This window comes from Pteropus medius, unplaced genomic scaffold (assembly GCF_902729225.1).
Source record: "Pteropus medius unplaced genomic scaffold, Ma_sr-lr_union100, whole genome shotgun sequence".
Classification (NCBI taxonomy): Eukaryota; Metazoa; Chordata; class Mammalia; order Chiroptera; family Pteropodidae; genus Pteropus; species Pteropus medius.
In genome coordinates, this window is record NW_024351073.1 from 6,868,364 (window position 1) to 6,891,566 (window position 23,203).

A 23,203-nucleotide genomic window follows, 5' to 3' on the forward strand; every position below is an offset into this window, starting at 1 on the left:
AAAATCCCTTGATTCTTCTTTGTCTCCTAAGGGGTTTGGACATGATTCACAGTTTTCCATGGCCCCCAGGTGAGATCTAGAAAGTAGGAGAGAATCAAGGTGCTGCTGGGAGGCTTCCCCGCAGAGGAAATGGGCACAAACCCATTGTTTGTGGACTTAGCTGCATCTCAGAGGAATTGCCATGCCAGCCAGCTGCACAGGGATAGGACAGAGTGGCTGCAGGCCCAAGCTGACATGTTCTCTGCTCAGGAACACACAGGACAAGCAATGGGACCAAGTCAGGAAGATGTCCCACCCACCCCCAGACCTGCAAGGAGTTCTGAAACACAAGTGTTCTGAAATGGATTGTGACTGGCTTAGAAGACTTGAAATGACAAAGATAAAACTCAGAAACAACCAGATTAAGTTGCCTGTGTCAGACCACTGTGAATTAGAATTCATGTTCAGAAATCAGAACATGTGCTACAGATATAAGTCCCAGAGCAGCACTGACCAGCAGTGTGATCTTGGACTAGTTGTTTTCCTTCTCTGGGCCTTGTGACTTCCCCATCCCCGAACCCCAGCTCTTCAAAATGAATTTTTTTCCAGCTCTGGGAGTAGTCCTACCGCTCTTGGGTGGCTTGAGTCAAATTTCTACTGCATGTTTCACATGGTTGTGGACCCAGCAAGTGTGCCCAAAAGAGGCCTGGTGAAGGCAGACAGAGAAGGAACGGCCCCAGCCTCCTCCTTTATCATTTTCCTTCATCCTGTGCCCCAGCTGAGGAAACTCCCCAATTTGTGCTGAGAATGCCTTCCTCTCTCGCCACTTTTTAAATAGTCCTGTAGAGGGCACAGTTTCCTTGTCCCAGAGGCTTCTAGGGTTTGGGGAATGTTCAAGGTGGTTCCGTCCGGTTTGAAGGCTTTTCCATCCATCTGATAATCTCTTCAAAGCACCAAGGATAATAATGTGGAAAATATCAAGACGCACAGGAGGGCCTCCTCTGAGTGTGAAGAGCGCTCGGCATAGCTCTTAAGGAAGAAAACAGAGACATGGACCTACTGCAATGAGTCCAAGACGTACTTAAGTTCGCAGGCCAAGGCAGCATAGAGTCTGGATGCTTAGGAGTTCAGAAGAGGTCTAGACTGGTTCCAATTGTCTCTAAGGAAGATGTCAAAGAGGTGGTGGCATTAGGAGTAGACCCTGATGGATGGGATGATTTGGGGGCCAATGTCAAGACAAGCAGAGACAAAAATGGCAAGGTCTTATTAAAGGCTTTTGTTTTAAAATTAAAATTTGATATATTTTAATTGTTCACTTTAAAATGGCTAATTCTATGTTATGTGACTTTTGCTTCAATTAAGAAAAGAAAAACTACATGACATGACATCTTTTCTATGTAGCCATGCTGCTGGTGGTTTAGATACCATGCCCCAAGACCAGTCTTTTGGCTAGCATTTTGGCTCAATAAAACCTTAACTAACTAACAACCAGAAAAAAAAAAAAAAAAACCTACATGAGATAGGTATGTATATATGTATGTGTGTAATTTTTTAATATATTTATTGTTGAGATAGGTAATAATTCTCATGGTTCGAAATCCAAAGGTAAAGTATAGAGTAAAAACTCTTCTCTCAATCTTTCCTTCTAACACCCAGTATTCCCTTCTAAAAGGGAACTAATGTTCCCGTTGTATCTATCCAAAGATGTTCCATGTAAACATAAAGAGCTAGATATATGTAGTCTTTATTTCCATCCTTTTTTACACAAATGGTAGTCTACTTTGCATACCATTCCTCACTTTGCTTTAATCACTGAATATATATCTTGGCTCCCGTACCTTATGTGCCAATGCTCTAAACACTTTATATTTAATCCTCGCAATAATCCTATGAGGTAGGTGCCATTATAATTCTCATAACCCTCATGTCTACAGGCAAGAAAATTGAGATTCAAGAAGATAAATGTGTAGTTAAAGGTCACACATCTAGTAATTGGTGGAGCCAGGACTTGAACTAGGCAGTGCAACTCCAGAATATTTGCTTTTAACCACCTAACGTTCCAGACCCTACTTAGAGAACTTTCTCATTCTTTTTTTACAAACACGTAGTATCCTATTTCATGGCTATGCTGTAATTTGTTTAACCTGTCCCTATTGATAGATATTTAGTATTTTTCTAATCTGCTGTTACAAAAGTTGTTACAGTAAGTAAGTTTGAACATAAAGCATTTCACCTGTATAAATGGATCTGTAGGATAAATTTTTAGAAGTGAAATTCCTAATATAATATATGACGGATATTGCAAAATTGCCCGCCCCCTTGCTCATCAATGTACCACCCACCCCCAGTAATGATGAGAATCCCTGTTTCTCCTGCCCTCCCTGGAGTTCACTTAATAGTGTAGCACCCAATGAATGCTTAAGTGCTAGTTGTAGTTGAGACCATCCTTGCTCTCCAGAACTTCCGGTTTTATTGGAAGAAGTTGGGAGATGAGTCACAGCCTAGAGAAGGCTCACCAAGCCCCGTATCACGTGAGCATTTTCAATTGTGTGTTTTGCAAAGGGGAAAAAATCATCAGGAAGTCCTTGTTTACAACTGCTGAGTCTCCCCAGTGGGCCCTCATGTCATGGTACCATAAGACTAGGAACAATCCAGATGTTTCTTAATTCAGGTCTGTTCCTCACCATCTTTAGAAGAGGGTTGTAAGACCCATGGTTGAGGCAAGAGGCCAAGGAACTTTCTATTTCCAGTGAAAAAAGAGGGCAAATCTTCAGATCCGGACTGTTGACCAAAACTGAAGTTGGGCAAGCGGCCTTTAACACATTTTAGTCCTTGACTATTTTATATACATATATAATATGTATTTATAATGATAAATTAGAATCTATTATGTAATTATGTATTATATAATATGTCATATATAATTATTTATCTATTTATTTATTTTATAATCAGGTCCTAATTTGTATCCAAGTGATTTAAAAGTGCAGGCTCTAACCTGCATGCTAGAGTTTTAACTCCTGCTTCCCTTGCTTACTAATCAGGCTGCTTTTCATCTACTATTATTTCATTCACTGAGGTGCAAATATTTATTGAATTTCTACTACACTCCTGGCACCTGTTAGACAAAGATGACTAACACACACAAGTAGGCTGCTTCAAGTGACTCCAAAGAGGAGGAAATGTGAATGGCTAGGCTTAGCTCTCTGCCAGAAGAATGTTTCTCCGCATCTGGGAGTGCGCTGTGGGTTTCAGTTGTCTGTGGAAAGAAATCGCACTGCCTTTGGTCTGGCACTTGTTTCTATGGGTGCTAAGCTTTGACTTGTTCCTATTTATAATTCCCCAAGAAAGCTTCGGCCAACATTAAGAGAAAAGAGTGACATTAAACTTTTGTGTGTAAATTAAAATATTTCAAAGTCTAAGGGCTACCACTATCTGTGTTTATTAATAGATGGAGAATTATTTGGCCTCAACATGACAGGAATTTTTCAATCAGTTGAGAGAGACTCTCCTAAGGAGTTTTGACCCACACCCTAAAGATTAAGTAAAAATATGCTGGTAGTTGGAGAACCTTAAGAGCAAGATGGAAACAGATGTTAGCCTGTTCTCTATCCTCATTCCCTTACTGCTCCTTAAAGAAGGTATGGGTTTTCATCACTGAGTCAAAACTGACCTTGGAAAGAGCCAGCCTTTTAGTCTTTAAAAACTTTCCTCACTTGTTGGCTATAGTTTTCTGACCACGTGTGGATGCGGTAGTTGTGTCAAATTTCCAGATTCATCACATCACAAAACAACTGGATGCCGAAGAGCAGGATAAAGTAATTATTATAACACAGGATAGTTTAAAGGGAGGAAAATTTAGTATGGTAGATTAGAAATAAAAGCCATTATTTCTAATCCAAGGATTATACCAGGAGTTAAAAACAAAACAAACAAATGAAACCTCTTTGTTTAACAAAGTCCCACAGCTTATTATTGAGAAAAGTCACTTTGCTTCTCTTTCTACAGTCTGGGTGAAGGATAAATTATGTCCCGCTTGGTGGGATTGTATGAAGGACAGCCAGATTTATTCAGTTTTTGTTGCCTACCAGGTATTACCTGGATACCTCATTTAATCTTCAAAACAATCCCCTAATACATGAGGTAATTATTATTGTTGTTCCTATCATCCTAGGTAGAAACACAGGCACAGAGAGATAAAGTAACTTGCCCAAGAACACAAATAAAGGGTATAGGCAGGGCTAGCTACATAATTGACAGGGCCCAGTGCAAAATGAAAATGTAGGGTCCTGGCCTGGGGCAGGGAAGTCAATTCCCTTTCCCACAGGGTATGGATGACTCCCAACGGATTGAAGCCTATGTGTCTGGCCACCCCTCAGTATCTAAATGGGGGTGGGCGAGAAGCCCTGGTCAGTGGGCATGCTGCTGCCAGCCTAGGGTAGAGATGGCTACTTACCCCACCCAGAGACATGGGAATTGGTCATGGGACTGTGCCAGACCCTGATCATCTCCTGGTTGGTGCATAGGGGTGAGGTGTGGATGGCGATGGTGGAACACGAGACTCCCCAGCAATGAGGCTGGGTTGCTGCCCTGACAGAGGTTGGCAGCAGTCTTAGGTTTGGCTAGGGAGGGCGAGGGTGCCAGAGCATGGTGCGGCACCTGAGAACGGGTAGGGAGAGGATGGGAAGTGGAACCCTGCAGGAATGAGGCTTGAAGGACCCCTGGGCTTGCTCCATTGTCTCACTTAAAAACACAGAAATTCAGATATATAATGATTTAGAATTTCAAGGCCCTAATCACAGATAATTAAACCTTAAGCCCTTTTAAGTGCAGGCCCTATGTGTCTGCACTAGCTGCATGTCCAAGAAGCCAGCCCTGGCCATACTGACTATAGTAAAAGATAATGGAAACTCAGAGTTCTTCGAAAAAGAACTTAGGAAAGTAAAAATTTGCTCAGAGTGTAAAAATCTGCCTTGCCATTTCACTTTGCAAAGTAAAAACTGCTGTGAAATATAAAGTGGTATTTTTAGCCCTGATAAATAACTTCTTCTATATCAATTTAGAAGTGTCTTACTTTATGAAGCCTGACTTGGCCTTCCCAAATGGAATCGAGAGGCTTTCATTGTGTTCCTTCCTAATTTGTATACTTATAACGTTAAGAACTTGAACTTTGGAATCAGACAAATCTGGGCTAGAATCCCAGCTCTGTCAATGAGTGATGAGTTGTGTGAACTGGGAGAATTACTTGCATTTGTTTTCTTCATCCAAAAACGAGGCTAACGCAGCTCAGTGGTGGCTCCAGTGCCGATATATTGGATAGGTTTAACAATGGCAGTTTAGTTGAAAATGAGGCTACAAGACTTGTCTTGATATTGTTTGAGAAAATAAGCACATTCAACTTCACTTAATTTTATTTGGAGTATCTTTGGGAGGAGCGGTGATGATGGGATGCTCATTGTAACGAAGAAGGTAAGAGTATTAGCTCCTGATGAGACTAATGCTTAGCCCAGTGCCCGAGACTGAAAAAATTAACTGCAAACATTAGTGTTTTCCATTACGCTGAATTTCTTGAGAGCTGTGTACTCTTATTCATCTCTAACGCAATGTTTGGCGCCGGATGTGTTATTTAAATGAATTTTCTTCGCGACCTTCACTAAAAATGAGGGTTTAATCGGTAACTTTTGAGAGTGGATAAGAGAAGCCTCTTCAGGGCTTTTGATATTGTTAAAAACACAAAACAAAAAAGAGTTGGGAAAATGAGATCCACAAGGCCCTTTATAATCAAATATTATCCTTGGTTTTGTCCATATTTAAAATAATAAAGCCGAAAGTCATTAATGTGGACTTGGAACTCATCCGGGGAGAAGAGGTTCGATATACCTACTTCCAAAAGGACAAGGAACGAGTGAACGACTGCCAGGAACCACTGCTTATTACTTAGTGACCGCAGGATCATTGGACGACGGCGACATTTTTGCTATCCAATGGCCGGAGAGTCCGGAGAGAACGCTCTTTGGATTGGTCAGAAGCAACATCTCTCTGGGTTTATTCAAGAAGGGGCTTGGCGTGGGGGCTCAGCCGTCAGCGCTTCTGGCCAATGAGAAAACACAGGGGGCGGGCTTTGTCAAGGGTGAAGTAGATCCTACCGCGGTAGGCGAATCTCCGCGCGTCAGACTAGCTGGCCGAGAGTGCAGGGGGCGTGGCCTTCCAACTCGTGCTGAGTGGGCGCGGCCTTGGGCCTGGGCGGGGCGAGTGGTGTCAGCAGAGGAGCCGGATGCGGGCGGTGCCGCGGCCCGCGCGGCCCTGGGGATGGGCGGAGCCCCAGCCGCCTGTGCTGGTGGCCACCGCCGCTGCCGGAGCCTGAGCGACCGCGTCTATTCCCGCGCGTTGCTGCTTCCCAGGGCGGTGGTATGCTGGGGAAAGGGGTAGTCGGCGGTGGCGGCGGCACCAAGGCGCCCAAGCCCTCTTTCGTGTCGTACGTGCGCCCCGAGGTGAGGGGGTGCCGCGCGGGCGGGGCTTCGGGCTGGAGTGGCCGGGGCAAGGGGTGCCGCGATCCCCTTCCCCGCTGCAGAGAGGGAGGCAGGCGCTTCCTGCCCGTGTGCTGGAGGGGAACCGGGCCGGACGAGGCCCTCAGGGGCGCGCTGGGGCCTCCTAGGGGTCGGAGTGGGGACCCCCGGCGCGGGCAGGCAGGTGCCCGAGCGCAGGGCCTGGCTTCTTGGCGTCCAGGTGAAGGGGCCCGAGCCGGGAAGGTACTGCGGCCCCGGACATCCCTGGGTACGTTGGAGGAGCTGGGGTTCGGGACACCGCAGGAAGGGAAGGGTTGGGTGGTTCAGACCCCTCTGGGGCCTGCCGGGAGCCCGCCGCCGGGGTGAGTCTACCCTTGTAATTTTTCAGTGAGTCTTCCGAGCTTGCTTATTTCAACTGCCTCCTGTTAAGAGTACTATTCGATGCCGCTGGCGGGATCCGGTGCACCGCCTCTCGCCTCCCAGTAGCATTGCAGGGAGAAACTATGGGTCGGCCCCGGCCTCACAGTCTTCACACTCTCCCCTGTGACTTCTCCTCTGTCGCTTTCTCCTCCTTTCAGTTCACCCACTAATCATTACCCTTTCCACTCCTTCTTGCTTTCCTCCTGAGTTTTACTGTCAAGTTCATTCATTCAGAAAGTATTTTTGAGCTCCTATTCTGTGCCAGGTACTGTTCTAAACGCTTGGGATATACATCAATGAACAAAACAAATATCGCTGCTCTCTTGAAGCGTATTTGAGAGAGGAATAAACAATAGATAAGTAGATATATGTAAATTGTATGATATATTAGAGGGTGATAAATATGGGGAGAAGTATCACCTTTTTTCTCCTTGCAGCGATGGCATTTGAGAAAGACTTGAAGGATGCCTGGGATCTGAGGGGAAAATAGTGCTGGTAGAGGAAATAGTCTGGAATGTTGGAGCAGCATCAAGGAAGCCAGGCCTTCTGAAGCCCGGTGGGTGACGGGTATAGTCATAGGAGGGGAAGCTGGAGAGGTTACAACTTGTAGCCCATGGTGAGGGCTTCTTGAGCAATAGCTCTCAATCCAAATACCTAATGAGATGCATTCTCATTTGGGATTACTGGAGGTGTTCTGCTTCTCTCTCCTGCATTTTAATGAGCAACTGTGCAGAAGCACCTACCAAACTCATTGTCTTCAGCTGTCTTCCCATCTCTGTAAAGCAAAGGCAGGTGGGCTGTGGGTGAGAGGTTTTGAGCCAGAAATGCATCTGTAAGACCACCTGGGGCCTGAAGCCTTTGCATATGTAACTTAAATTAAAAATGTGTATTTTCTCCAGTGAAGAGTACTCTTGAATTGAGTCTTATTGTTAGTTCTAATTTAAAAATAAAAACCACTTCCTCTTCCTTTGTAAATGCTTAATAAGGAGTCAGGGTCATCTTGAATTTTCAGCTGGCTTCCTTTAGTAGTAGCTTGGGTAAGTAATGTGGTCAGTTTCTCTTTGTGTCTTTTTCCATTGAAGGCTGGTGGAAGTACAACTGATCTTTAACCTTTCCTCTTCTGTGAGGCTACACTACAAGTGGAAAGTGTTCTGAAACATGGCCAGAGTTCAAGAATGTTCAGATTTTTCATCCACCAAGTGCACATGTTGTAATTAGACTTGTTTTCCCTCTTTGCCCACAGAGCCTGATGTATTTCCTTTGAGGGATAATTAGGGAAGGGGAGTGGTTCAGGTCCAAAATAAGCCTGAGTGGTCACATTTTTCAGATCCTTAGAGTTGGCAGTTTTTTCTTGCAATAAATTAATGCTGCATAGATAATATGTGTCTTTTATGTATAGATAGGTATTTTTTTCAATTACAGTTGACATTCAGTTTTTTATATTAGTTTCAGGTGTACAGCATAGTGCTTAGACATTTAAATAATTTATGATGTGATTCCAATGCTATGCTTCTTTGTCATACTCTGTCTTCAAATATATTTTGTAACAGAGGATAAGGCCCTGACCTAAATTGTGGTTGGTTTTTAAAAGTAAGTGAATGAGAGGGTGAGAAGGCAAATTGGTTTTATGTATATAGCCTTTGCTTGATATCCCATTATTGCAGATGCATGAGGGCAGCTTTGTGTGCATGCAGCGTATGTACTTCTGAGAGCACTGGGTCTGGTGACCTTCTCTTGCTACTTGGTAGGAAGAGTTCTTCAGAACATGTTTCTGAAGACTCATTCTGCTGTTTCTGCTTTTCCTTATATTGCCTTTATCTTTACTGCCTTGGGTGTGTATCTTCCTATCACGTCTTTGTACGTACTTTGCTTTCATCTGCTGGGAAATTGCAATTTCTCAGACATCTTTTTTTCTGATAGGTCTTTGAGCTGCCAGAACAATCTATACCTTACAGTGTAATGATACCTGTGCTTGGTGATGAACTTGTTCTTGGCTGATCAGATCTTGGAAAGGTCAACAGTGGCTGTCTTGAATATGCCAAAGAGTCTATCAAGAGTTAGCACTTTGTGTGAAAAACAAAAGTGCTTAACTGGGTAACGTGTTTGAAGATGATGCTTTTAAACATGATGGCTTATTTTTTTTTCTTACGATTAGAAAGGATTGTCATTAAATAGCCAATGAGGGATAATAGCTCCAACTTATAAAATTGGATCTCTGCAAGAGTAACTTGAGCTCTTCTGTCATTGATTCTCCTTAATCAATGAATGTGAAAGTTAAAATAATGAACTATAATATAGGACCTTTGGTCAGTTTTGTAAACTCTGCCCAGAGGGTTACATCCAAATCAGTAAAGCTTGTAAGCGGGGAGTTGATAGCTCTGAAAACTGAAGTGAGCAGAGTGGAGAAATCTGGGCCTATCTTTTGGTAATTGATGGCTGGTACCTAAAACATCTCAGCACCCCGCCCCAGCTTAGCCCCAGGTACAAGATGCAAAGGATGTCTGTGCTGGGGAACCGCTGGGTGCCGAGCTCCACTTCAGGGAGGCATCTGGTGATAGTTTGGGTACCAGATCCATTTTTCTTGTTAGATAAAACAGCTGTTTGAATTATTTTAGGAGGTGTAAGTGTTTACTGTTGAAAAATAAAATATAAATATGCAAACAACTTTTTAACAGGAAAATTATAAGCTTAAAAACAACTTGGAGGTATATCCTATAAGATATGTATGTAGGTATATGCGTATGTTTTTTACCAATGGGATTAATATTGCTGATCATATTATTCTGTAATCTGCCTTTTCACCAGAAATGTATATTGTAAATATCTTTCCATGTCAATTGTTAACCTGTAACATCATTTTAATCTGACCTCTTTTCCTCAACAGAGAGATTTAGTGTGATGGGGAAATGTTAGGTAGCACAAAGAAAGTAGTATGACTGTTAAATGGTTTTCTAGTTAGTCATCTCTGGTACTGATTCTTCAAAACTGCCAGCTTTCTGCTCAGTTACCTTGAGATTTAAGCACTGGTTTGGTAATTTATAGTGATTAGAAATGCTTAGTGCCTGTACCCGGAAGCTTGTAAGTAAAGGACCATTAGGTGGTCTTAGAGAAAGTTCTGATTTGATAAGAGTCCATTCCTCTGTGATAAGAGAGTTGAATAAAAACTTCATTGTACTAGTGTGTTTGTTCCCAGAAAGTAAGAACAGAAAAAATTCAGCTTTCAGAGTCTGCTGTACTTGTGCCCATATTTGTGTGGTATTCCAAATATGGTTAAAGTGTTTGACTCGAATGTACTAATAATAGTTGTCAATTTCTTATTTGTAGAGTTTTAGATTTGAAAGAGAACTTAATCTGCTCAACCTCTGTACTCTTCCTCTGTTGTACACATGTGGGAATGAGGCCCCACAGAGTTAAATGTCCTGCCCGGGGCCACAGCATAATTGCAGGGCAGAGTTAAGAGCTGTCTCTGGGCAGTGGCTAAGCCAGGTTCACAGGAGCTCAGAAAGGGTTTTATGAAAACATGGGAAGAAAAGGCAAGAAGAGAGATGAAGATTGAGACCAGTCAAAAAAAAAAAATCCAGACTTAAGAGCTGATTTTTTTCTTATTAATCCCTCAGGAAAAAGAATGCATTTAATGGTGTGGTCCTCATTTAAGGCCATTTCTTTTGGTGGGGAGAAGTGAACCTATCATCCTATATTCTTTCCAGAGATATGACTGTGGGTATATGTCAAAATAAAAAACTTAATAATTATAAATATTTATTAGGCACTTAAGTGTCCCAGAAACTGTTTATCTCATTTTATCCTTTCAACTATCTTATGCAGTGGATACTACTATTACCTCCCTTTTTTGTGTTTAGATGTGGAAAGGCCCAGAGAAGCTAAGTACTTTGTTCAGGGTCATAGCTGACAAGGGGTGGTGCTAGGATTTAAACTAGGGCAGTCTGACTCCAGGGCCCTTCTCTTACCCTTATGTTTATGAATGCAGGCACATTAGTAGTAAAGCATGCGTATAGTCATGGTTGGCATTTGCACACTAGAGTGCTTTCTCATTTGTGTTCTCCAGTAGCAGTTTCTTTTTTGGCTTTTGTTAGATTATCCACCAGTCGTGAGCATTTACGGGGCCCCTTGGAGATAGTTAATTCATTCAACAGTTGTTTATTCAGCACCTTCTAGTACCAGGCACTATTTTGGATGTTGGGGATACAAAACAGGTGAAATAATTGAGATTATTTTGTGGTAGAATACTGCTGTATTGGACTACTAACTTTGATGACATTGATGGATCGATGACAAGAAGGGATTGGTTATCCTAAAACAGCCTGACTTCCCCAGTCCTAGCAATAAAAAATATCTTTAAAAGCAAAATCTAGATCTATTACTTTTTTTTTAAGACTATAACTTTTGCTTTATTCCAAACTAACTTTTTAATGGCAGAATTATCTCCTTGAGCTTAGAGGTCATTAATTGTGATTTAACAGGCCATTAAAGGACATTAAAAGTTCTTCCTAAAATGATCACTTTCTTAGCTGTGGCTTTAGCCTGATGATCTGTCCAAAGCTTCCGCTTTTTCTCTCTGGCATGTGCTTCCTGCGGCATCTCCCTGGGTCGGATCCAGCACCACACAACTTCTGCAGATGGAGCACCAGCAGATGTCATGAGGCTGTGAGGCAGCACCTGCTGGTCACACAGCAGCCACGCGGACATCCACCACATTAGAGCCAGATGCTCTTCTGCACCCCGCTTCTGCCTTTGGTATTTAAACCAGGGCTGCCATCAAATCTTAGGCTGTGGGGCACCCGTACTTAGGAATGTAAAGTTCTAGATACTTCTCTGAATATCCTCAACATCCTCAGTTCGATGTCCTTGGACTACTTCTACCCTCCTATATGACAGCATGCTTTAGAGAAAACTTGATTTTTAGGGACCAAAATTTTTTTATCACTATATGAGATATATACCCTATTTTTATGACAAAGTCAATATAATAAAGTGGCAGACTTTGGAAGTTAGAAAAATAAAGTCATCTTTAATTATGCTGCCCTAACCAAGGCAATTATTTCCATTTTTTAGCATGTTCAGGCTTTGTCCTTGTACATGTATCTTACATGCTTGCAATCGTATGTGTACAAATCTATAACCTGCATGTGGTTGTCAGGTTTGAAGATGGACTGTTGATCCATGTCAGTAGAGCATATACTTTGAGTTGTTTTTCCAGCAGGAAACCACCCTCAGTTAATTAGTACCTTAAGCTTGTGACTTCTGATGTGCCCTTTTTTAGACTGTAAGGACAATGAGTTTGTAGTTTAATGAAATCATTTAAAATAAACCTCTTAAGATAGATTGGGAGGTAGGATTGAACTGGAATAATTCTTACAATCGCTAATCTATTGGTTTGGAAGGAAACAGAGGGGAGGTAAAAAATAGAGTGGGACTTGGGAAGAAGTGAAGTTGTGGGAGAGCTGGGAAGACCACCGGGCCGCCCCCTTCTTTGAGTCTCATCTGCGTACCTTGAGTGTCACAGCTCCAGGGGAAGCAAACAGTTGTCAGTGGCTTTCCTTTGTTGGCTGTGAGCGAGCCTCAGCTGAATTTTTACCTGAAAAACGGGAATAATGATAATTCTTGTCTTATGTGAACATTTATGAATATTAGATGTGATTATGCATGCAAAGCCCTTAGAATACTTGGCACATGGTTAGCCTTCAGTAGATGTGGACTGTCATTGTTGCTATTCAGAAGCTGTTGGTCAGAGCCATTTGGATGGTTTCAGAAAGTGCTTAATCATTAATCTTAGAATACAAACATCTTTCTCTGCTAAGGTGTGGACTATTTAGTTGTTGAGATTGTTCCCATGGTATCATGCCAAGAAAGTTAACTGTGTGGTAACTTTCTTAGAATATTTTTCACTATCTCTAAAAGTTTCTTTTCCTCTTTTCTTTGTTCTTTTATACATTTGAGAATGACTTGATTATATTTAAAATTCCAACCTAATGAGAACACTTACTGGTTAGCTTTTTTCATTGTTAAAATTTGGCCTTTGACATTTTGCTAGTTTTTATTCTGTGGACTTACTCTGCCCCTTCCCTCATTTCTAATGAGTCTTGCATAGGCCAGATTTTCTCCATTTATCACATCTGTTCAATGGTTTACTTAAGATATGAGTAAGGAAAATCAAATTACCTCTGGGAGTAATAACTCTGTTTATCTCTTTCAAAAGCTGTTGCAAGACCATGCTGTTTTGATTTCATATGTAAATGCTTTTCCTAAAATAATATTGTCATCACTTTTCCCTCCTGTGCCCATCCTTCATTGTTCCTCATAGACCTGGCTGGCAGGCAGCCTTTCAGAGGTGGCATCTAAACCCTCAGCTGTTGGCTTTTAGGGAAAGGCAGGGCCAGCCACCAGGGAAGCGGGCCTTGTGTATGGAAGCCCTGGCCACAGCGGTGAAGTATTTTGAAGTCTGCCTTTCCCTCTGCCAACCCCTTTTTCAGACAATGATCCAGAGCTGCTGGGGTTTTTTTTGCTTTTGTTTTTGCTAAGAGAGTTTTACAACTCCTAAGAATACTTTGGAGGGAATGAGCCCAGTTTTTGGGTGAAAAAACCCCACTGTGTTCCTGCCTTTTCTCCATACATAAAAGTGAATTCCTGTTTTGCTTTAATCCCTCGAAATCCGTTTCCCATTGTGACTTCAACCCCAAGATTTCCTTTCCTCACCTGCAGCATTGGATGACCATCTCCCCTGCAGGCTTATTTTGAGCATGAGAAGAAATACCACGCATACCCAGCTCAGGACCTGACATATGGTAGATACTCAACAATTGCTGGGTGCTGTTATTATTAATATTAACTTGAATTGGAAGAATTATTGATTGTGTATCTACCATTTGCCAAGCACTGTGCTTGAATTAGGAATGCAAAAAAATAGGCCGTGTACTCAGGAGGTTCACATTCTGTTGGAGAGATAGCAAGTCAACAGATGGCTCTAATGCACGGGGGTGGGTGCTGCCTGCTCACAAGAGAAGAGGACACAGAATGCTCTCAACACGGAGGAGGGCCCCCTGCAGAGCTTGCCACAGCGCCGGCCTTGTCTGAGGCTATACGGGACTTGGAAAGGGCAGCGCCGAAGTGGGCTCTGGGGTGGGGAGCAGGGGAACGATGCAGCGGGCAGGTGAAGGGGACAGTTTGAAAGGCTCATGCACGTGTTGGTACCAGGTGGCTGGAGCACCTGCCTTGATCCCTTCTGTAAGGCGTGTGCCCAGGGGTGCAAGTGAGAGAAGACCCGAAGAGTGGAATCCCAGGGGTGCTGCTGGTACGTGCAGGACAGTGTCTTCCTTTCTCTGGAAGTTGCTCTATCATTAGGTTGGTCTGGCCCTTTGGGAGCCTGTAGGCACCTTCTCCTTTGCCCCCTGGTTCCTCATGCTCCAAGACCATGGAAAAGCTCCCGCTCCAAGGCTTTTCACTCCTTGCCAGCTCATCTCCTGACCCAGTATTTATATATCAGTCCTGGGGGGGGAGGGGCAGCGGCGGCACAAAGGCAACGCCATGTGTTTCTGCAGCTGCTTTTAGTCACATCAGTTAGTTTAAATTATGACACAGCCCCCAAACGGCCACCTGACACCTTTCTCTGAGCACTTGCACACATCTCAGTGCCACCTCTTTCAGTTCCATGTGGTGGTTAAGAGTGTGGCTTTGGAATTAGAGCTATGCTGCTTGTTAATTGTGTGGATTTGGGCTGGGTATTTAACTCTCTGAGCCTCAGTTCCCTGATTTGTGAAATGAGAATGAATAAAAATAATAGTATCTAGCCCGTAAGATTGCTGTTAGTCTTTAACGAGGTGGTCCGTGAAAAGTTAACACAGTACCTGGCATATAATAAACACTTATTAAATGTTAATCGTTGTAGTGGCTATTACTCTTCTCCCTAGAAGCTGTAGCGGGGGCGGGGGAGGTGTGTGTGGTGTGGTGTGTGTGTGTCTTTGGGCCACCAGTGCAGGTCCTGATATTGGCAGGCCTTGGCCTCCATTCCCTTCCAGCATCGTTCTTCCCTTGCACTCTCAGCGGCTGTGTCTGGAGCTGGGGTGCTGTGCATCTTGTAGGACTGTGCCACACTCACAGCGGCACCTTTCCCATCTACTCAGAGGGGTGCCCTCTCTGCCTTCCTGTAACAGTATTTTCCTTTGTCTCAAGGTTTCTAGGAGGACCTGCAGTGGCCCCCTCTCTCTCCAGTCACCATACTCTAAACCAGGCATAGTCCCCAGGGTGCCCTTTGGAGGGGGGCCTCTGTGGTAGTCTGTCTTCATTTCCATTGCCGCCCTTTCCGCTGGCATCTCCTGTTGTTCTTGGGGCCACAGCCACAGCTGCTTAACTGGTCTCTTCACCTGCCACTGCTCCCTCTGCGGCACCGTGAGTCACCCTGCACGGTACGGCCAGGCTCCTGGATGCAGCTTTCGTGTGTCATTTTCCTATTCGAGTCCTCCATTCCTCCTGCCCCTTCCACTGGTCCAAACCTTAACACACTTGCATGCTCACCATAGATTCTGCCCGCTTCTGGTTGGTTGAAAGAGTATTAACTTGGACTTGGGAGACCTGGGTAGTGGCCATGTCTTTTCTGTGTAGCTCGGAGGGTGGAGCCCCTTTGCCTCTTTTGCTCTCATTTCCTGATTTGTAGAGTTGGATCAGGCTAGTGTTATTACACCTGTTTTGCACAAGAAACTTAATTAAACAACGTGGTTCTTTGAGGAACTTTTTCAAAATATACTGTCCCAAGTTTTACTTCAGAGATCGGATATGCCGTGGGGGGAAGGGTGTGTGTGTCTGTGGGGGGAGCACCTGCAGTAGGACGCTGCTTTTCTTTCAGGTAGCTGTGATCTCTCCCCTATCCCTTGTTGAGAGCTGCTGTTTTACATGACATCTTAGGGGAAACCCAAACATAAATAAGAGAAAGTCTGCAGGAGTACACTCTGAAAAGCTCCTGACCAGGCAGTCTCAGAGGTTCTTGCCACTCCATCGTCTTTGCATACTCAAGTCTTTCCTCACCAACATTCTCGCTTTCTTTTTGTCTCTGATGCAGGCTGTCCGCAGCTCTTGGTTCTTGGTGATGCAGTTGAGCATTTATTCTCTACTCCTTGGTTACAGTTGCTCGATGTCTGTGGGTCTTGTTTTCCCAACAGATCTGTAGGCTCCTTCAGAGCAGGGCTGTAGTGCCACTCTGTGTGGCCTATGTGGAGCTCAAGGTGGCTTCAGAGAGGACTGTGGCCCTCAGCCATCCCAGGAGGGGGCCTCAGAAGGTAGCTGGTGGGAGGGTCATTCAGAGGCTCTTGTATCATTCTGCAGAGTGATTTGTGGAGTCGATGTTGAGAACTGTGTTATGCCTTCATTGTGACTGCTGACTCTACCCTTGATCCTTATGACCCAAGAGTCAGCTTTAGCATGAGGTGGTTTGCCCAAAAATATTTTTTTTTAGCTGTCACCGTGAGTATAGTTTGTTAAACCAGTGACTTGCAAGGATCCTTGAAGTACAGTTGTTCCCTGTGACGTGTCTCGGCTGCCTTTTGCTTCAGGCAGTTTCGAATTATTCCATCAAGTGAGCAGACCCTCTATTGGAATTGTGCCAGCTAAATATTGGTAAGATCAGATCTATGGGTTCTGAGGCTTACACTGGTATTTGGGTCTTACCATTTCAGCTCTAGCTTGAGAGTCTTACTTGGGAGAGCTTGATAAAGCGTTTGGATTGTTTAAAGGCCTGGGGAATGCCTAGTGAGAGTGATCCTTGCTAAGAAGCATGGATGAGTAATACTTTCACTGCCCTTCAATAAATGATGAGCTGTCAAAACAGTGAAGGCTTTAGTTTGGGTCTTAGTGAGCAGTTAATTCCTTCCTTTAAGAAAAAATCTGAGATAAGGGGAAAAAGCAATGTAAATGTGCAAGAAAGGATTTAGAATAGACACATGAGTGAGTATTGCTCAGCCATTAGGGTAGTGCACTCTCAAAGGTTGTTGCCTATTTCTCTGTCCTGAAGACTTGTTATAGTTGAAAGGACACTCGATGGTAATATTTTGTAATAGGGAAAAAGTTTAAGATTGGTAGTTGCCTAGGGCTGGGGGCAGGGAGAGGGGTGGATAGGGAGAACGAGAGGATGAATGCTGATGGGCACACAGTTTCTTCTCGGCGTGATGAAAATGTTCTAAAATTGATTGTGGTGATGGCTGTACAACTCTGGGAATATACGAAAGACAACGGAATTATACGCTTTCAATGGGTGAATTATATGATGTGTGAATTATGTCTTAAAGCTTTTACAAAAACAAAGTTAAGAATAAAAAGTATTAAACTTGGTGTCAGAACTTCTGAGAAAAAGTTCGGTCACCACCTGTTTAGCTGCATGAGTCCAGGCATATTATTTAACCTTTTGGAGCTTCATTGGCCTTATCTGTGAAGTGGGGGTGAAAAATCTTACAGGATTGTTGTTAGACTAAAAGACATAGGACATGTAAAAGTGGACATAGTAAACCTCCAGCAAAGTATATATTTACATGGTTAAATTAGACATATTTTTGAGGATTATAAATGCTTAGTCTGAAATGCTCTTGAAAGTTCCCATCTAGCCCTGTGAAGTGAACACTTGTTGTGGCTGAGAACTGATTTGCATGCTGAGTAAATAGCAGAGTCCTTAAAGACCAGGTACCTGCACGGCTGTCTGTGGTCTGGTACCTTGAATTCAGACAAGGGTTGTCAATTTGCCTCTTACTTCATGTCTACTTCCTTGGCTTCAAATACTGTTTTTTTAGTTTATTGTTAGAGTAATTTTTGCTTGTAATTGCCAAAGACAGTGGTCTAGTTAGTAGAGTCCAGCTGTGATGGCAGCACCAGGTCATGCTCTCAGAGGGGAATGAGTCTGCTGGTCAGGCTGGCTTGTAAGGGAGCAGAGCTCTCTGGCCAGGAGCAGGGAACCGGCAGCCTTCGGAATCAGCCCCAGGAAACAAATCCTATTTTGATTTCTAGCTCCCTAGAACTGGACGGCAATTGGATCACTTAGTCTCTAGTCTGTATCCTCAGTGATAAGGCTTCAGATTTGAAGTCTGGCTTTGAATATGCCACTGCCCTGTTGATGAGACTAGAATGTGTTTCAGAAAGCCAGCTAAGGGAGGAGTGTGACAAAAGTTGAGTAATGTCTGGCACTAATCATATACTTTGGTAGCAATTTTTAATAGAGCTATTTCTTTAATCTCTCAAGAACTGTGTTTAGGATTAAAGAATATTACCAGGACCAAGAATTATTTCTCTTTGTATGTTTTCATTTATTTATTCTACAGTAGACTTTTATTGACAATTTACTATCTGTCAGAAATTATATGCTAGAAGTTGAGGCTAAAAATACATAAAGTTACAGCTTCCACCTCCAGTTAGCATCATTGGGAAGCCAGATAAGGTAAGACATTATCGCTATATAGGAAGGAGGTTGGATCAAAGGAAGCTTTGAATTGGGTGGACCATGGATTAGACAGTGAATTGGATGGGCAGGACTAGGGGACAGTGGATCGGGTGGGCCCAGTGGGTGCAGTGGAGGCTAGACAGAAGAAGTGCGTCTGTAATCACAGAGCGTGCAAGGTGAGGGATGATGGTGGCCTTAAGTAAGAAAGCAGCAGGAGGGTGGACCAACCTGGACGGGTGCTGGAGCTGGTAAGAAACCAGAGCAGACAATGTGAAGGGTGGAGAGTAGTTAAGGTGACTCCTGGGTGTTTGGCATGGCTAGCTGAGTGGATGATGGGGCCATCTCCTGAGCCGGAGTCAAAAGGAGGATGAGCAGGGTCGGTGAGGTGTGGGGGAGTAATGACTGGTTTTGAAATGTGAATTTGGAGGCACATTCCAGTGCAGGAGGCCTGGAGGCCGTTTGGGTGTCCAAGTATGGAGCTCTGAAGAGAGAGCTGGAGGAAAGAGCCACTTGTGGGTCGTCAGCATATATTGTTGGCCATGAGTAGGAACGCTCATCCAGGGAGCAGGGCTTGTGAGGAGGGACGAGAACCCTGTCTGTGTCTGGAAAGGAGACTTGAGGAAGAGCAGCCAGAAAGAGTATTGGTCGTTTGGCCTGAAACTCATTTTTGCTGATTTTCAGGTCTCAGTATAAATGGCATTTCCTGAGGTAACAGTACTCTCTGACCCTCTCTGAATGTGGCTAGGTGTTTCTGCTGTGTTCCCATCATAGTGCATCCTTCTAGAGTAGCACTTTGCACACGTCTTTATTATTGCTTGTGCTGTGCTTGGTCTCTTATGCACTTAGGGAAGGTGGGGCTCTGTGTTGTGTTCACTCCCGGGTTCACAGGGCTGGAATAGAGCAGGTGCATAAGAAATGACAGTTCAATCAATTAAAAAGTGTAGGAAAGGCAAGGGGGAGGAGACAGTATCTTGGGGGAGGATGTGGTCAGCAGAACAGGCAAGTTGTATTGTAGTGAAGAGCATGACTGTGGTCAGGTAAACTGAGGCTCGAGTCCCACTTATCTTTGGTCAGCTTCGTTTTCCTCACCTCTAAAATGAGAACAATAGTGGTAGCTAACAAGAAGATTAAATGCAGTGATACAGAGAGATACAATCTTTTGCAGGCTTCTAGTATTTATTGCACTGATTATCCTGAGTTCCAGTTATTTTTTTGTCTGTCTGAACTTCTTGAAGCAGAAGTCAATTCTGACTCATCTTTTTATCCTTGGCACATGGTATTTAGGATGTTCAGGAACCGTTTGTTGAAATGAATTGGTGTATGTTAGAGATGGGTCATCTTGCAGCTTCGAGTAACCAGACATACCACTTGAGGGTTAACACTAATTTCGCTTCTCAGGCTCATTAGTCCCCTGCTTTGGGCCGGTCCTTCTCAGAAACATAGTTCTGAGAAGAGATCAGATTGGCAACTTTTAATGCTAGGCCAGCTGTGTGATGCAGGTTCCGTTAGGTGTGTCTCCTTCGGCCACAGCTTGCTGAAGAATGAGTGGCAGTTCTCACATTGTATTTGGCATCGACTTGGCCAGAATGTGGGCGCTTCTGACTCAGCTCTTGGTGAGGTTCTTAGATAATGTGGGGGCAGTGGCAGCGGTGGGGCCTTTAGAATTATTGTTGAGCACAGTGAGAGCAGGAACAGATGTAGCTCCTTTTGATCTGTGGGGTTAAATGTGCAGAAACTGGGAAACTTGTTATCCATGCCCTAATCCTCTTGTTAAATTAAACTAAAAGAATCGTCATAACATTGGGGCAAATGTTGAAATAAGGAATTAATAAAACCTCAGCCCCGATCCTACCACTTTGGCAGAACTACTCTCCATTTATGTTCATGTTGCTATTCTAACTGAATTCAGGCCACTGGGACACCCTGGGTTTGAAAATCTGGACATTCTGCGACCAGTGCCAGCAGTCTTTGCTATTTTTCTGTGCCATAGTAGCAAGCTTTGTCCAAATTCAGATGGAGTAGCAAGAGGTGCTGCTCAAAGCACAGGGGCCATGTTTAATCTGCCACATTTGTTGAAAATTTGCGTCACTTTGAACTGAGTTAGTTTTCAGGTGTCTTCGGAGAAAAGTCTGGGTCAGGAGTGTCAGAGTTGAAGGGGAGTGGGACAGAAGGAGCAAAACGTGAAGGGGCCCTCTGGACGCCCACTGAAACCAGGTGACAGTTTGAGAGGTTCCAGCGCCCCAGAGAACAGGGATAGGAAGGACAGAGGCAGCTGTCAATGGACACTGGCTGAATTGGTTGCTGTTCCTGCAATGATGGCAGGCCCAACCACGGCTGTTGTGCCCCTGGAGATTTTACTGGACAGGCTTCATGACTGCTCTTTCTGGATTAACACCACATAGGTGACAGTCTTAAATGGAATGCACTCTTTACCCAGTACTACAGTGTGGTTAGTTTGCAGATGCCATCCATGTTCACACCCAAGCCCTGTGATACTGTGTCTCAATATCCCATGTGTTTCTTTGGGATGTGCTGGAGGTTTTTTTAAACCTCTCGCTATTTAAAGTCATTGATTAAACTACCCAATGAAATCTTTTGATCTTTTACTGTGTGCAAGGCCTGTATTAGATTCTGGGGCTATATGGTGAGCAAAAAAACACAAAAGACTTGCTCTCAAAGGGTTTATAGGATGGTGAGGAGGTAGACTTAATAATTACATAAACAGATGTGAAATTGCATTTGTGACAAGTACTAGGAGGGAGAGATACATGGGGCTCTAAGAACTTGGTATCAGAGCAGTCTTCCCTTGTCCTCAGACCGGGAGGATATACAAAATACACAGGGCAAAGAGGGAAAGGAGAAACATTTGGAGAAACTTCCTGTGGAAACAATCCAGGACGGGAAGGAGCGTGCAGGTGTGGGAGGGTAAAAGAAGGCGGCGTGGCCAATGTACAGACTGAGGAAGAGAATGGTAGGAGACCAGAACGGACAAGCGGTTAGGGGCCGGGCTGCGTGGGGCCTCGTAGGCCATGTTAAATCATTGTCTTTTCCCTGCCAGTAAGCGACAGCACACCGTGTTCTGAAAGGATCACCGGTGCTTTAGGGTGGAGCATAGCTTAGAAAGAGGACAGATGCAGCCTCGTGGGAGATGATGATCGTGTGGGCTAAGGTGGTGCTGGTGGAGATAGGAGAGGGGCATGGATTCTGGATATGTTGAGTAGGTAATATCGATTGAATTTGGTGATTAGATATCGAGGGTGAAGGAGAAGGAGTTTATAAAGGTGGGCTCTTCGGCTGACCCGTAGACCACATGCTCCTGAAGGGAGGCACAGAAGAGTCTGCAGTGCGTGGCAGTGTTGCTTCTGGTTGGAGCCATTCTTAGAATATGGTGCATCAGGAAATTCCCATTTCACTCCCAAGGGTTGGTTGGGGTGACAATCAGAGATTTATGCCTTAGAGGGCCCATTGGAGTCAGTCGTAAGAGGTAGCTCCACTGGTGCTGAAGAAGCCCACGTTCTTCCCCATGCAGCTGGCCGATGCTGCTGGGGGTAGGTGTTTTTTTTTGCTCTTTGCTTTTTCCCTTCAGCCTCTTTTTGCCTGTTCACAACACTTTGGCTTTTCCTGGGCACCTTCGGTGACACTTGCTTTGGCCTGGTTTCAGGTGAGTCTCGCTGATACAGTCACTGACCTTTCTGTCCTGGTTTTCCTTTTTTCCTTTATTCCTTTCATGTATATAAGAAATAGTATCTTCATTTATATAAGAGGTAGTTTGGCATCACCTAAGAACAGACCGAGACAGCTACCGGATTTGGCTTCCACCTCCACCACATACTAGCTGGGTGTCTTCATTTGCAAAGTGGAGATAACAGTGGGTATAATAACCCTGCTTCAAAGGCTTGCTGTGAGAATTAAATGAGTTAGTAAGTATAAAGCCCTTTATACAATGCCTGGCACATAAGGCTCAGGAAATGTTTGTCATCATTATTCACTGCTCATCCTCAGTAAGGGTTCCTCCTCCAAAGTGCCCACTTTGACATTCACAGATTGGACATTTGTGATTTCTACAGTCCACAAGCGACCCCTGAGTCACAATGTAGTAATTTGTAATGTTGCTAAGGAAGTGATTGTATTTACTTATCCATCTGGAAAGGTCAGGTTGGACAGCCTTCAACCACTCGTCCAGTACGTTTGCCCCTGAAGACCATAGCTTACACACATTCAGAACACAGCATTATCAGAAATAGGGTATACATGTGGGAATTTCGTCGTGTCCTGTGACATGCTTTCAGATCCGTATCCAGACTTGGCGCATCCAGATGTGGGCACTCCTGTACCCTTGTCAGAAATCACTTTCCCTCTCCTCCATTCACCTATATTTATTCTCCTGGGATCAACATGCAACAGATGTTTCAACTCTTTCTCAGGAACATTGAAATATCATCTCCATATTTGTTCTTTCTTTTTCTTTTTTTGTATTCAAAACCAGTTGTGAAAATATAGAAAAAATTCAGTTTTTTTGAGGTGTGTGTGTGTTTTTTTAATGATTCCTCTTTGTGTACCCTAATTTATTGGAGTCCTATAGATTATTGCTTTTCTCAGGACTGGTGTATATTTTGATGGGGGGTGGTGGTGATGGTAGTAGTGGTGGTACTTATTTTTTTCCTGTGTTGATTATCTGTAGAATTGAATAGTGTACATTTATAATTTTTTTGAAGTGTTAACCAGAGAGGGGTTAGAAATTAGTGATGATTGTCTACAGTGTGGCTCCTTAAATTCCAGTATGTGAAGTGCTTTTATAGGTTTTTATTCTTTTTTTAAAAAAATTATTGAGATAACATTGGTTACTCACATTATATAAATTTCAGGT

The 23,203-nt window shown here is 43.8% G+C and overlaps 1 protein-coding gene across 3 annotated transcripts in view; it reads left to right on the forward strand.

Annotated features, from left to right (window-relative positions):
• Positions 1-6,262: 6,262 nt before the first annotated feature.
• Positions 6,263-23,203, forward strand: part of MTMR12 (myotubularin related protein 12) — a 63,167-nt gene continuing 46,226 nt past the window's right edge. Inside the window, exon 1 of one of the 3 annotated variants that reach the window (XR_005648642.1) lies at positions 6,263-6,470. Coding sequence is in view for 2 of the 3 variants with exons in the window: in XM_039842721.1 (XP_039698655.1) it covers positions 6,390-6,470 (81 nt within the window). In the remaining variant the exon portion in view is untranslated. The remainder of the gene's footprint in view (positions 6,471-23,203) is intronic. The other 2 variants (XM_039842721.1, XM_039842722.1) reach the window with 2 other exon arrangements.